General features: G+C 47.6%; 1 protein-coding gene across 3 annotated transcripts in view; it reads left to right on the forward strand.

The window, feature by feature from the left end:
• The window catches only part of stxbp4 (syntaxin binding protein 4), a 30697-nt gene that overhangs the window by 10474 nt on the left and 4588 nt on the right, over positions 1–15635 (forward strand). For 2 of the 3 annotated variants that reach the window (XM_046377834.1, XM_046377833.1), the window contains exons 7-20: positions 811–964; positions 1515–1647; positions 2044–2150; positions 2571–2784; positions 2944–3025; positions 4282–4361; positions 4634–4730; positions 5146–5270; positions 6246–6335; positions 6468–6533; positions 11048–11227; positions 12172–12288; positions 12724–12773; positions 13995–14131. In XM_046377834.1, coding sequence (XP_046233790.1) covers positions 811–964; positions 1515–1647; positions 2044–2150; positions 2571–2784; positions 2944–3025; positions 4282–4361; positions 4634–4730; positions 5146–5270; positions 6246–6335; positions 6468–6533; positions 11048–11227; positions 12172–12288; positions 12724–12773; positions 13995–14131 — 1632 coding nt within the window. Of the gene's footprint in view, positions 1–810; positions 965–1514; positions 1648–2043; positions 2151–2570; positions 2785–2943; positions 3026–4281; positions 4362–4633; positions 4731–5145; positions 5271–6245; positions 6336–6467; positions 6534–11047; positions 11228–12171; positions 12289–12723; positions 12774–13994; positions 14132–14287; positions 14590–15635 lie in introns of those variants that run through there. The other variant, XM_046377835.1, reaches the window with a different exon arrangement.

A 15635-nucleotide genomic window follows, 5' to 3' on the forward strand; every position in this document is an offset into this window, starting at 1 on the left:
GGGTTCACCCTGGACTGGTCGCCAGTCAATCGCAGGGCCAACACACAAAGACAGACAACCACACACTCTCACACTCACACCTAGGGGGCAATGTAGAGCAGCCAATTAACCTAATGTGCATGTTTTTGGTATTGTGGGAGGAAGCCAGAGAACCCGGAGAAAACCCACGCAGGCACAGGGAGAACATGCAAACTCCACATAGAAGGGCCCAGACCGGGATTCGAACCTGCAACCCTCTTGCTATGAGGCGACAGTGCTGACCACTGCACCACCGTGCCGCCCCACAAATTGAGATTGATCTGATAAATAAGACTGAAACCAGCTTAATGCAGTTCCTTAATTCCAATTAGGTGTTCCAAGCTGTGTAATAAGATGGAATGGTCAGTGGTGTCAAATGCAGCACTAAGGTCTAACAGTACAAGGACAGAGATAAGTCCCTTGTCTGATGTCAATGGAAGGTCATTTGTGACTTTGACCAATGCTGTTTCTGTGCTGTGATGAGCTCTAAAGCCAGATTGAAAATCCTCAAATAAACTCTTACTATTTAGAAAGTCATGTAGCTGTTCTGTCAAGGATCTTGGAGAAATGGAAGGTTAGATATTGGTCCATAGCTGCTTAAAGCCTCTGGGTCAAGCTCCCCCCACCGTGAGAAGTCTTGTTGTTCTAAAAGTCTGACTGAACCTCCTCCACCTCTTCGTCCTCCCTCACACTCCTCTTTCTGTTTCACTCCTCCTCTTTCTTCTCTCTCTGTCCTGCCTCTTCCTGCTCACCTACCTGGTTTCTTCTTCTTCCTCTTCTGTCTCTGCTCAGGGAAGCTGACAGACACGGCCTCCTCATCCTCCTCTTCCAGATCAGAGAGTCCCCAGCTTCTCAGCCCTAAAGATGGGGTCAGCACCTACGCCCACGCCCCTCCTTACATAGCCACCGCCCCCTACACCGTGGCCACGCCAACACACACCTTCAGGTGGGCTGCAGCAGATTTCAGCCTTAGCTGACCAAGATGGCGGACACACTCACACATGTGCCACTCAGATTGGGTAGTGACAGGGTACATTTATACCCTACACCTACACGGCAGTCCTGCATACGTCAATTTGTTTGCATGCTTCCAAAAACAGAATAAAAACATGGCTCTTTTTGGAAAAGATTCAGTGATTTACTGTTGTGGTTAAACTGGAGTCATGTTCAGCAGCTAGCAGGAGAGAAGAAAGAGATTCTCTCTGAGGGCGTCTGCCTGTTTACAAGGTGGTAATGCAAACTGGTAAAATGTGTTTCAGCAGCTTGGAAACACCGACAGCCACTAAAAATAGGGAAAAGCATCTTCAGCAATTTCACAGAGAAGTGTGGGAAGACCAGAGAGAGAGAGAGGGGGGGAGAGAGGGGGGGAGGAGGAGGAGGAGGAGGAGGAGGAGGAGGGATTATATCATAGTGGGATTGAATGTGAGTGGCAGCATGGCTTTGTGGTTTTTAATCAAGCTTAGTGCCATCCTGACCCTCTGTGTTTCTCTCCCCAGCGACAGTGTCATTCAGTTGATATGCGTTGCCAAGGGAACAGGCCTGGGGCTCGTCATCAAAGGCGGGGCTAACCGTGCAGAAGGACCAATGGTGTTCATTCAGGAAATCGTACCTGGAGGAGACTGCCAGAAGGTCAGCGTCCTCGCTGAGCTCTTTGACATAAACAAACACATTATCTGGATTCATTTGGATTCTGTCACAGACTTTGTGCAGAAACAGCCTGTGCTGAACTTTATCATTTTATTCAATGGAAAAAAAAATGTGTTGTAGTCGGTCCTGCTTCGCTCTCAGTGGAACCTCAACACTGTGGCGTTCCTCAAGGCTCCATTCTGGGACCCCCTCGCTTTACAAGTTCCCACTGTAAACTGAACTGCACAGATTAAAACTCAAGCATAACAGTAGTCCTTCCTCTGGTGTTCAGGACTAAAACTGTTTGTCCAGAAACGGTTGTTGTGAACCTGTTTCTCTCTGTCCCAGTGGCTCAGTTGGCCTGTTGGACACAAACACCTGAATGTCTCTGTGTTTCAGGATGGCAGACTGCAGGTCGGGGACCAACTGCTGTCCATCAACAAAGAGTCCCTGATTGGAGTGACGTATGAGGAGGCCAGGACCATCCTGACTCGCACCAAACTCAGGTCCAGCACACCTGAAGGCTTCGTTAAAAGGCACAAATTATTCAGGATGTGAAAGAAACAGAAACACAGCAGTCAAAAATAAGCTTGACTATTTGTAAAACCATGAAAGTCATTTCTCAGTCAACAGCAAACTTTAATTGGTTTTCTCTCAAAGGCAGGCAAATATTAATTATATTATTCATTTCAATATCTCATGCGATGAGTAAATGTAAGTAAAAGATAATACGTGAAAAATGGAAATGGGACATCTGGCCTGCTAATACTCAAACTTTTATTGATTTCAACCAAGTGTAAAATCCACCCATTTTTTATCCTACTTATCTGTCAGAGTGGGAAATGTATTTAACATTTAATATGAAAATGACATGCAGTATATTTAATTTGATAATAATTACTTTTTATAAACCTTGTGTGTTGCAGACCAGACCCCACAGTGGAAATTGCCTTCATCCATAGGAGGTCGTCCTCCAGCTCCAGCAGCGGACCTCACAGCCCCATCTCCCTCCAAGGCTCCAGCACTGGAGGTGGACCCCAGACGAGGCCCCTGGGGCCTCCACAGCCTGCTGTGGTCACCAAGATCACTTCCAGCAGAAACCCTGCCAGCGAGACTCTGCCAGCAGTCAACATCAGCCAGGTGATCCAGCCCAGAGATCCACACCAGGACAAAGGCTTTTTGAACCCCACGAGATTCCCTCAGTTATTCATTCATTTGAAAGCTGTTGCATAACCACCTCCTGTCAGGACAGGAGCTCAGCTCGTCATCTGTGTTATCGTGTTGTGTCAATGTTTGCAGGTTTGCGTGTCTCCAGCCAGAGCAGAGCAGAATCGGGCCTCCTCTCCACCAGAGGGCGACAGCGTCACTGAAACAAACCCTGGTACGTGTCTGTAACCCTCCAATACGGGATCAAACTGTAGAATTTAAACATACAGGCTGAACACATGTGGACCGATTAGCTCTTCCTGTGGTGATTCAGCATGTTATTAATGCCGTGTCATGTATCAGACTCTGCAGGCGTCCATCCTGTCTATCCTCAGGATGAGCAGTCGCCTCCCTGCACAGCGTTTGTTTTCTTATCCCCACAAGTTGGTGGAGAAAATTAAATGTAAATAAATCTGATGTTTTATTTGGCCAGTTGGGCAGCTCCACTGAACTTTTAGGCTGATGTGAAGTCACCCTGTAATGTCGGGATGAGATTATTTCTTATCAGAGTTTATTTAAAAAGGTAAAATTATACTTCCAAAGTTTCTCACTTTGTTGAAGAGCCATGAGCCAATCAGAGTGCTTCTATCTCTGATATCCCGCATTATGACAACAACACAATACATGCAGACACACACGTGTGCACAGATGAGCTGCTACCAGGTGCTAATCTGACAGAGGCAGGCGAGGGATGATGGGACGACATGGAGCGAGGCACAGATGGCGCGTGGTTGGCTGCCTGTCAGAGGAGGAAGCGAGGCAGGTGGGAGGCCTGGTCTACGATTGGTTGAGGAGGTGCAAAGCATCATCACGTCTCTGTGTGAGCCAGGGATCCTGAGGTCTGCCTCCATATGTGCGTTGCTGTGGATCGTTTGTCGTCACACTGAAATGAGGTTCCTTAACAGACGGGGGGCCGACAGACCCAAAGGAACCTGTAGACCAGTTTGCAGAGTCTTTGCTTTACAGATTTAACAGATTTTTGGTGGTGATGATGTGACCGTGTTGTTGTTTACTGATGCACATGTGCAGGATGTGTTTGGTGCCCCCTGACAAGTGATGAGAGGCTGAGAGCTCCCCCTGCTGACCGCTGTGGGCAGGACAGGTCGATCACAAGCATCAGCAAGGACATCTGTCCATTCTGGTCCTTTAAGGTTTCTAGCCCTGTTCACCCTTTTTTCAGCATTTTGACTTCTTTCACAAGACCTTCTGTCTTTATAATTATGACCTATTTATCCATGAATTACCGACTGGAGGTTTTCTGGGCATCTGTTGAAGGACCTCTGGGTAGACCCAGAACTCTCTGGACAGATTACATGTTTCATTTAGCTTGGGGACACCTCAGGAGACTCACAGGGCAGGACAGATGGACACATGGTCAAACACTGTTAAACAAATCTAATTCTAAAATCTAAAATCTCTCTGTATCTCCAGAACCTGCCAGCGGTCAGCCTCATCACAGGAAGTGTCCCCTCAGCACGAGCTGTCGCCTCAGACTGGAGAGGCTGGAGCAGGTCTGTGTGTGTCTGTGTGTGTGTGTGTTTAATTTAATATGAATAAAGATATTTGATCAATGGTTTAGGTGATCATTAAGTGAAGAAATCTGTTTCCAGCTTTTCAAATGTGAGGATTTGCTGTTTCATATCTTTGGATCAACGTCCATAAAAGTCGATCCTCCGTGTCGCCGAGCTTAACGTGGAGCCACAGGCTGTTGATTGGTTAGTGACAGGCCTCGTCACTGTGAGTGTGTATTGATCTGTGTGTGTGTGTGTGTGTGTGTGTTTAGGCTCTGGATCTGCTCAGCCTGAAGCCCACAGAGGCTCAGCGACAGGCGATCAGGTCCAGACTTCAAGCCGATGCAGCTGGGACGGTGGCCTTCACAGGTGAGCTCAGCTTTGTCCTCCAGTCACTGAGTCCTGGACTCTCTGTACCCTGAAGTGTAACAGCTACAACTTTTAATGATTTTTCTTACTGAGCTTTGCCTGTCAGTCCCGAAAACCTTCATGTGGTACATACAGTGTTTTGGATGAGCTTCCAGCTGCTTTGGTGCCTCAAACTGAGCCTTCATTTTTCATTTGGCAGACAGAATAGCAAAGTGAGAGCAAAGTTTCCAGAATAAACACAGATGCTGTTGTTTTCCTGTGGCTCCTCTTCCTTTGTGAGAGAGAAAACTGCTGCTGATGTCAGTGTGTAGCAGATATTAGAGGCACCAGCTGAGTGCGAGTGCAGTGAAGAGTTTGTTTGTTCGTGCTTTTGTGAACTCTGTGTGTGAAGACTCGCGTGTGTTTGTGAGTTCAGATTTTGAGAGCCTGATCCGGGAGCTGTTCAAGCCTCAGCTGGAGGAGTTGGCCGTCACCCAGCCGGGGTCACGGTTCACATCTGATGACCTGTCCAGTTTGTTGGAGTCACCGACCAACCCGCAGGTAGGAGCTGCCTGCAGCACTCACCGAGTGTGAGGTGTTGAGGTTCGGACTAACTGAACACTGTGAAGGTGTCACCGGGTGATCGACACCACATTCCTACAGTTTGCCTTCACGATATCAACTGACAAACACATGGACCACAATGTAAATAAATAACAGGATGAAAGTAAGGTCATGCAGCAGGAAGTGACACGACGTGACGTGTCATCAGATCCCTGTCATCAACATGTTTGGTCATTAGCTGGTGTGATGTGCTGGTACGCCCGTCCTGACCGCTCGATGTGGACGCCACGACATCGACCTGTTGACGTGTGAACCATCCTGTAAAGATTTTCTACGCTGCTGCTGTCACACAGTATCAGAGCAATAATCAATGTTAGCCTGAGAGCAGCAGGCAGGAGGAACAACAGCGCACACTGTCAGCCGGACTCACACTCCGTCCGACCAATACTCACCTCAGCACACAGTGTGGATTCATCCGCTGCTGGAAATAGTCCCCAACAAGTCCACCAGTCCCTCTTGTTTGTCTGATAAAAACTCTTTCAGCAGCTGTTACTGAACCTTTCTGAAACAGGAAACTGAATATCGGTGAGGTGAGGTGCTTGTTCACCTCTTCAGTAGGAACCAATGGGCTCAGAGAACAGGACAGGAAGTCCAACTGTATTCATAACCGCACTCACATGTTGCTGGTTTGAGTCTGAACATGAGATTTGATGATAATAACTTCAGACTTATTTAAAAAATGCCCTTTGAGGTGACTAAATCAAGTGGATCCTTTTTAGGTAAATAATTCATGTTCGGAGCAAAATACTTCAGGATTACATTTCATAAATCCACAAAAAAATGAGACTGTTTGTTTTAACCTCAGATGTCCAAGTGTCCCACAGCTTGAAGCAGTTAGCATCAGGAGATTTGAGGGGACGACTTGTGGGATCAAAGGTGTCAATCGATGTCCATGTGTTTACGTGTGTACAGCCGTCTCCGTCAGACTCGGAGGACCTGGAGGAGATGGAGAGGCTGAGGAAGGAGCACATCGAGGCTCTCAGGGAGATCAAGAGGCTGCAGGTAAAACAGTGTGATCAGTTTCACCTTTCATCAGCCCGCTGTGGTGCCACGTCGCTCCGCAGTGACAGCACACCTCCCGTCTACTTCCCTTTGACTTCCTGTTTGTGTACTTCCTGTTCCTGTGCTGTCCAGGAGCAGCTGGTCGAGTCTCAGAGAGTTCACCTTCAGATGGAGGAGGAGCTCAGCAAAGTCAAACAGGTGAGCCACAAACTGTAAACAGATTATAAAACAGACTTCACTGTTCAAGATTAAATGACCAGATAACTGAGTAAAGAAGGGGACTGAAGCTCTAAAATTCTGGAAGGAAGCACACCAGTTTGCCTTGTGGTGCAGCGAAATGCTTCTTTAATTTAGCATTCAGAAAATGATGTTGACGTGAACTGTGCAGCGGCTTTGAGTTTCTACAGCTGGATTCATCTGCCAGGAGGGTGTGTGTGGGCTTCTGAAGGGCTGCCTCTTCCAGAATAGATCAGCAGGTGAAGCTGCCGTGTGTGTGTGCGTGTGTGTGTGTGTGTGTGTGTGTGTGTGTGTGGGAGGCTGAGGCCGACCCACACTGTGGAGTGTAAGGCCACCACTGAATCTTTTTTGGGCTCTGAAACGGTTCCTCCTCTCGGTGTGTTTGCTGTGATTCATAGCTGAAGGCTCTCAGCCTCGGTGACTCCCACTCTGCTGCCTCTCAACTTCTGTCCTGTTGCATAAACCGATCGATATCTACATTTAGACGCGGCTAACAGATGTACTGCAACAACAAAGCCTCAGCCGGGACGTTTCCCATCTGTGTTTTGGACCTGAGGAGTAGAGACTGGGAGGGTTCACTTCATGTTCAGGCTTTTATTTTTGGTTTTGTGTACTCCCTGCCCTCAAGTTTATAAAAAGACACAAGATAAGATTTTAAAATACAACCCACTGTCGAACACTGACCCCGTGGCTCCTTAGCAGTTGGCAGGCGAACCCTTTTCATGAAGTCAGTGTCTAGTTGGAGCCCTGACTTCCAGCCAAGCTTGTTGTCCAACCCTGTCGACAGACAGTCAGTTCTGACAGTATGATTCTGGCTCAGTTATGGTTCAATTAGTGAAAGCATGTGGTCACAGTTTACTAAAAAAAGGTAAACGTGACGTGACGCATTAAATCCACAAACCCGACCTCCACGCACTTCCTGTCCACATCTCTACTTGAAGCACAAGCTAACAGGAGAGACAATCAGAGTCGAACATGGAAATGTCTTCTGCGGCCAAAAGGCACCGATGAGTCTTTTTGGTATCTCCTGGTTAAGTGAGGGTAGCAGACAAAGAGACACTTAGACACTTGGCACTCAGAACGGAGAGGGTTCAGGTCTCAAGACAAGGACATTAGGAGACACAAGTCTGTCTCTGTGATGGACCAGATTCAATAGTCTGGGCTGCTGAGTGATCTTCACTCACTGCATATTCAATGAGCCAGTGAAGATGAGTTAAGTTGACAGCCTTCATCCTCTGATGGGGATTTCCTCAATACCTGCAAGTCCTCACAGCTCAGAATTCATTTTTATTCAAAGGTGTTTCAATATGAATTGTTTGAACAAGCATTTCCTCCTTGAACCACCAGGTGGAGCCGCTATGAGACATGCTTGAGGGTGTGTGGGGGCTGTTGAAGGTTTCTTATTTTTCATGAGGGAGGGAAACGCTCACAGCTGCCCTCGGGAGAACAAACTATAATTTATTTCCACAAATGGTGCACGTCGTGTGATGTGACAAAGAGAAGGAAAGGGACGCCTGATCCTAAATGCACCCTGGACAAGCAGACCAGGTGCAGCCAGGTGCCCTAATGAGAGTCCGCCTACCAGGACATGAAGACAGCAGCCAGAGGCGAGACACAGTCCACAGAGCCGGAGGCATCGTGAACCGTCTCGGATCCTCTGCAGGTCACCTGTTCGGTGAAACAGGTGATCGGTTTCATGTTGACCAGTTCAGTTATTCAGAGAATTTATTTTGTTGCAGTTCAGTTTTAGTTTTAGTCACTGAGACGTCAAGGCTGCACCCAGAAACTCACTTTCAAAATGCTTTTAGTTAAAAGCGGTCGAGGCCTCACTGCACGCTCCTGCATAACCTGAAGTGTACGGAATATTCCCTCCTGTGGCATTTAGCAGCAATCAGCAGCTCAGAGCTGGAGACTTGTTACATTATTATGTTAGTATTACATAACAGCAGAACAAAGCAGGAAGCTGCCATGAAATGAGCGTCACTTCTCAGCGAGTCTCAGACCGTTGGCGATGTTGGTGATGGAAACCGGACCAGCCGCTGCTCTTTTGTTCTGCCTCCCTCCACCACATGCTTCCTCCCTCAGGCTGCCTTTGTGCAGAGCTGGAGGCTCAGCGGCGGCCTCATTAGCGCTGGAGGTCAGGCCCCGCCTCCCCAGACCCCCGAGGCCACAGCTGGAGGGAAGAAAGCTCACGCTGGGATGCATTAGCTGGACACACACACACACACACACACACACACACACACAGCCTGATACTAACAGTGACTTTTATATGCTGCATCATTTCCTGTGAACAGCGTATAAGATCAAACAGTCAGGACCGCCAAATTCACATCTGACAGAAAAGTTTTCCAAATATTCATCAGTGAAAACCCCAGAACACTCAGGAGTAATCAGCGTCCGCTTCCTCCTGAGAAACTCACAAGAGAAAGCTGTCAGACACACGAAAGAAGTCGGCTTATGACTCCAACAGTTTCTGAGGGTGTTACAAGAGAAATCAAAAGAACAATGTGAAAGAAAGTGACGTATTTTGTCATTGGAGGGAACTCACTCCAATGAAATTTGTTCTCTGCATTTAACCCACCCAAGTGACGTGCACACACACACAGCAAACCCGGGGCAGTGGGCGACCGCGTGCAGCGCCCGGGGAGCAGTGGGGGTTAGGTACCTTGCTCAAGGGTACCTCAGCCATGGACACCGGTACGGGGAATCGAACCAGCGATCCACCGGTTACGGGTCCGACACCCTAACCGCTGATCCACGACTGCCCCCATGTCAAAACACCAAAAGGTAGCTCTCGCTATGGGATCATCGTTGAACACCTTGCGATGTGTTTTGGGCCGACTATGATCGCTCTGGGCTTCCGTAGATCAAACAGCTTGTGTGCGAGTCTCCCTCTGCTTCTTTTCCTTGGTACACTGATTTGTAGAGTTTAAAATGTGCTGGCACAAGAGAAGGTAACAGATGGACTGCTCTCACTGTGTGTGTGTGCGTGTGTGTGCGTGTGTGTGTGTGTGATTTCCCAGCTTGTCCAAAAATAAATACGTCTTGCCTGTTCTTCATGTGTGTCTTGTTTGCTCTCACTACATATGACAGCACCACAGGAGGAGGGACGAGGCTGCCAGAGTCACTCCTGTCTGCTTCCCATACGTGTGTGTGTGTGTGTGTGTGTGTGTGTGTTTTCACCAGAGCTGCACAATCCTCTCGATTTGCTCTTTTAATCAGAGGAAATATTTAGACATTTGTTTGGTAACGATCTTCCTCAGCAGATGGAGTTTCCCAGTTGCAACTGACTGGCAGTTGTTCAAAATCCCTTTTTTCTGAGCACTTGAAGTACTCGTTTAGGTTTGCGTTCCAGAAGTAAAAATCCCTTAACTTTTCCAATGATTTTTGACTTCATAGCATCTCACTGAAATGTTCTTTGTGTTTTGCGCTTTATGACTCGAGTTTCCACATGTGGAAAAAAGCCAGTACAAGAACCACACAGTGGCAGCCATCTCAGTGTGGCGTGTTGCTGTAGCGCCACCTGTAGGTGAACTGCTTGATGATCACTCAGACTCCTGAGCATCCAGTTGGAAAACTATTTCTTTGTGGAGCTGCTGAAACATGAGAGACACAAGTTGTGACATTGTTGTCTGAAGTAACAGCACTACATAGATGCAGTACACAATTGTATACAGTAGCAATACTTTCAGCACTACTGTTTGAGCACTCTGCTGAGTCATTCTCCTTCTGAGTTTCCGTCTGAGTAGGAGCAGGAGCCCCAGTGCTTATTTCACTGTGGGAGGGTTAGAGGGACTGGTTTCCAGTGTTGGCAGAGTACTGGGAGTGGCTGCTTCCCAGTCAAGAGGGGTTAGGGTGTCTTATTGTTGCGGGTGTGTGTTTCACAGCACCGAGCGTTATGTAACTTCCACTCTAAAGCTGCTTTCCCCTCTTGGCCTCACACACTGACTGCAGATAAACTGGAGCTTTGTTGAAACCAGATGGACGTAGTCCCTGCTCACTGAGGCCCCAGCACCACCTTCAGTGGAACTGGACTTTACAGTAATTCAGATCGCTCGGAGAGCAAAGAAAACATGTTTCTTCGCTCTACGGGACTCAAACACATCAGTCTCTCCTGTTTTAGCTTCCCAAACGTTGGTGACCTTATCAAAGACTGAAGTATGCTGAGAGGTGGCAGGTCTGGGAGGAGTCCTGCTGGGCCTGAGCCTGCTGATCCAGCAAAACCTCCCTCAGGCTAACGCAAAGAGCTTCCTCACACTAATACACCCTGACACCAAGAATTCAAAATCATGACTCCAGCACCTTGAAAGATTTAGTAGGTTTAAGAAGCTTTGGTCCTGAACACCACCAAGGCCTGCTCATACTCTGCTGAGTAATCTCTTCCCTTGTTCAGTTGTGATGATCTCTGTTGACCTCTGTCCTCCCTCACTTCCCTCCTTCACCCTCTCCCCTTCCTCCTTCCTCTGTGGCAGGAGGTAAAACTTGGCGCGGAGGAGAGTCGCGCCCTAAGGACTCGGATCCAGCTGGCGGAGGCGGCTCAGAAGCAGGCGAGGGGGATGGAGATGGACTACGAGGAGGTGATACACCTGCTAGAGGCCGAGATCGCCGAGCTGAAGACTCAGAGAGTGGAGCAACCGGCGTCGACCAATAAGGTGACCGGCACGAATGGCAGAACCGGCCGCTCGCTAAAAACACGCGGGAACTTCCTTTCTGTAAAAGTAGTGAGTGACAGGATGAAAACACGTCTGACATGTTAAATCAGATTCCGCTTTGCCTGTTTCTGAGAGAGCTGCCAACACTCTGGCTCGTTCTCCACTAAGAAAGACGAGGACATCAGGCTCTCCTTCACCGGCTGCTCACTGCTGAGCAGCTTGTCAGGTTATCAGAGCTCGACTGATGAAACCAGACAGGAAATGTGCTGCAAAACCAACGGCAGGAGTTGAAAGTTGACTGTTAGTATAAAAATGCTTCTTGTTGTTCCCTTTTATCTCATGATGGTTTCCACTCTGCTCCCCCTCCTTCCCTCCTGGCTTTGGTTTCTCCCTCCGTCATCAGCAGTGAATCTGGGTCAGTGTTTTTTATTCAGTGACAGGTTATTTCTGTAGAAAGCAACCGGCAGGTCAGCAGCGGCAGACAAGCTGAAGCGACGCCGCGGGGAGGCAGCTTCCCCACATCAGCAGACAGAACGAAGCTCCTCTCTGCTGCGCTCTAAATATTATGTCAAGTCTAAAACAAAGTGCTGACTCTGGCTTTTGTCCAGACTGCAGGCGAAAGTCGTTCTTCTTCCTTCAAACCATTTGGTACACAATCATAAGACATCATTTGACAGAAGTAATTCATTTTCTCTGCAGCTCTCGGACTTCATTTGTGCTCCGCTGCCTGTGCAGTATGTGACCGCTGAACTCACTGGTTACCTTTTACACTTCATATCACACCTGGCTTTTAGAGCACCTCCATCCAAAGTGCTCACATACAGAAAAGAAATACAAAGTGAGCTCTGAGAGCTTGTGAAGAGCATGTGGCAACAAACTGATTGATGAGGTGAAGTTAAAACACTGAGCAGGCCAACATGGTTCTGGTTCTGGTTTCATCCCAGGAGGAGACGGAGGAGCTGAAGAAGAAAGTCACCATCCTGGAGTGTCAACTACGGAAGAGCGAAGCGGCCAAGAAAGGCTTTGAGATGTCCACAGGAAAACTGCTGAGCTTTGTGGAGGTAAACAGTCAAACCAGAGGACTAAGTGCATCACAGTCTGCTTTATCTTCTTCTTCCATTAAAAACACTGTTGTAACACACACACACTGCAGATTATTTGTACAAAGTCCTGCTGCCACAAACACTCAAATGTGGATTCATGCGCTGCTGGAAATCAAGCCCAACAAACCCAGCATTTGGTCCTGTGTGTGTGATAAAAAGCTGCAGCTGTCTGAGAGCAGCTTTTTCTCCAGCAGTCAGTCAGCGTTGACAGGCTGACGAACACACTGTTGTTTTGATTTGATGACAAGAAGGCGCAGTAGAAATATTCACATGTGAACTTCATGAGGGCGTTCGGCCTCCAGCTGAGCAGATGTGATCGTCTTCGCTGCAGGACAGCAGAGAAACCAACCAACAGACCGACTGAAGTCCTGTTTCTGTTCTGTTTGTCCGCAGAACGTTCAGGAGTTCCTGCTCGAAAGCCACGGACCAACCAAGAGCTACAGGTAGTGCATGTGTGTGTGTGTGTGTGACAGTGAGCCACTAATTGACCGCCTGCTGTTTGTTAACGACACAGCAGCCAAGTCAGATTGTTAAGTATGAGATGCAGAGCTGCTGGTTGCCGTTAGCAGTTTTCAGGTTGCTTTCTTGTGTGTGTGTGTGTGTGTGTGTGTGTGTGACACCGTCAAACCCTGACACCATCATTGGATAATCATAATGATGAGAGATCCTGCAGAGAGAAGAGCCAATTAGGCCAGTTAACACACACACACACACACACACACACACACACACACACTGAGTGGTCCAGCTTGGCCCACTTCAGCCCAGGTAGGACAGCAGTTAGCTCCTGTTAATGGCTGCCCGCAGCGAGCGACGGTGTTACGAAACGTCTCGCTGAGAGCGTGAGGTTGTGCTGAGATGTTCAAACCTGGACGCCACACACACCTTTTCTTTCCTTCTGTCCTTCCTCCAGTCCAGCCTCCATCTCTGGACGTTCATTTCTTTGTCACTTATGTCTTTTCTCCTTTGGCTTCCTTCCTTCCTCCACTGTTGCCTCTTACTTTTCAGTAAGTCTTTTGTTTGACGGCTCTGAAAACCTGAGGATGCTCACTTTCATCTCCTTCAGCCTTCTGTGTTTTGGGCTGATATAACATGTTGAGTTCTGATCTGGCTCTTTGTGAGCCTTCTTGCCAGTTGTGTAAGCCTGATTCTGTAAAACCAGGTCAGTCGGTCATGTTATTAAGTCACCCAGCGACGGCACCTTTTATTTCAGTCCAGGTCAGTGGGACATCTCGATTTCTCTTTCATAACCGATGGACCCCCCCCCGGTCATGTTTTTCTCTTTACTCACCTGTCCATCTGTTTCTAGGCCACTGCTAAGAGGAAATGCTCTCCAGTTGGGTTCACTGGGAGTAGCAGACGTGAAGAGTCATCCCACTTTGTCATTATAAACGGCTCTGATCTCCCCATTCACTCCCAGTTCGTGACTTTTTTGATAACTCTGAAAACCAATCTCATTAAACCCGTTTGTTATCCTGACTTCAGCTCTGTAATAAAGAACCCTGAGTTTTTAGTCTGGCCCATGTCGCCTGTGCTAACCCAGATGTTTAATCAGTACCTCTGACTAGCAAAAATGAGTAACTGTGAGGTTCATGATGCTGTCTGTGTCTGCTCGTAGTCATCGTGGTAGTTTTTCACTGCTGACTCGTCGTCTCTTTTTGCAGTTCGGGAGATGTTAAAGTCGGAGCGTCGTCTCAAGGCCTCCCACCCCGCTACAAGAAAAGTCCCTGGACTTCGGCAACGCTTGCCCAAGAGGCGAAGGAGCTCACACGGACTGTCAGAGCGATCCTGGAGGTCGACTGTAAGTGATCTCCAGTCTCTCTGCTTGCCTCCAGGTCTGCATGTCCTCCTCCTCCTCCTCTCTGTTTCTGTGCTGCCCTGCATGCAGCTCTCACCGGATGAAACCAATCTGATCCTGCCAACCTGCCGCTGTGAGTAACTGTCCTCCCCGTTTCAGTGCTGACCTTCTAGAGGACCCGACCGTAGGAGAACAAAGCCAACAAGGCACTGAGACGGAAATCAACAGCCAACTGTGACCCCGAACACTTTCCTCATCTCCTCAGTACCTGCTAGCCATGGACTCATGACTGAACTCTGCATGATACACTGTTTTATTTCTGTCAAGCAGCACATTTATCACTTCACGTTTCCTGAGTATACAAACTGAACAGTGCTTTTGGTCCAGTGTTTTAACCTGAATTATGTGGAGAAGTTCAAATTAATTGTTTGCTTATAGCATTAAAAAAACTATTGTGGACACTTGTTTCTCAAAGTGAAGGTTTTGCGTGAAAACTTGAAATAATCAGCTCATGTTTGCAGCACATTTCTGCAGGTTAACACACTGGAAGGACACCACTGTAAAGCTGACGGACCACATTTATCCCATTGGTCATCTCATTAATTATGTGATGAGAGAAATGGAACCAAATCTTTGACCACAGGTTGTTAAAAAAACATTTTCTCACTTCTGACCTTTGATGAAACGGTGACCTGAAGGAAGCTAATAGCTGTGTGCTCTGTAGACAGTTTTGAGACAGTAGTAAATGGTACGATTCCATCATTTCAATAAGCTGTGTGATCTTAATGTCCCAGGTGCGATTGAGCTAATGAGGTAACTAGCTAACTATCAACAGGGAGCTAATGAGCCAAAGCACTAACATGTTCCTAGCTAGCTGGTGTGTTAGCAGCTAGCTTGCTGCCGCAGTATTTGCCAAGTAGCCCCACATGACAACTTGCATCCTAAAATTTGCTGTGCTACTTTGTGGTGTGATTATACATCCGGCTGCTGTTTGGCTACTTGAGTTAGCTCGAAAAGAAGTCAAAAGAAGTCAGTTAAATCAGCTACTTTGAATAACTACAGTCAGTTATCAGCCAAGCTACATGAAGCTAGTAGTGTTACCATCCATCAAAATCACAGCTACAGCTCCAAACGTTCGTCACATCATGGGTAAAGTGAGCAATGGACTAAACTCCCAAGACACTAGTGTAGTCCTTTAAATTTTACCCAACCTCTGTCTCTTTAGTATCAATAAATACCTTCATTTAACAAGCAGTATAAAACAAGACAAAACTCTACCGTCACAGTATGGCTGCCGTGTACTGTAGCTAACATTGTGTTCCAGACAGTACGGCTGGACGATAACTTACTGTAGCCATCAGTGTTTAGCTTTGTGTCTGAGTGGCTCAATGCTCGTGTTTGTGCAGTAGATTAGCCAGCTCAACAAAGCCTAGAAGCATCATCAAACCACACGGGAGGAGAAATCCTGCAAACCTCACTCACCTCCAAACAAGGTCAGGAAGGATGA

The sequence above is a fragment of the Scatophagus argus genome, chromosome 21 (assembly GCF_020382885.2).
Source record: "Scatophagus argus isolate fScaArg1 chromosome 21, fScaArg1.pri, whole genome shotgun sequence".
In the NCBI taxonomy this organism is placed as follows: Eukaryota; Metazoa; Chordata; class Actinopteri; family Scatophagidae; genus Scatophagus; species Scatophagus argus.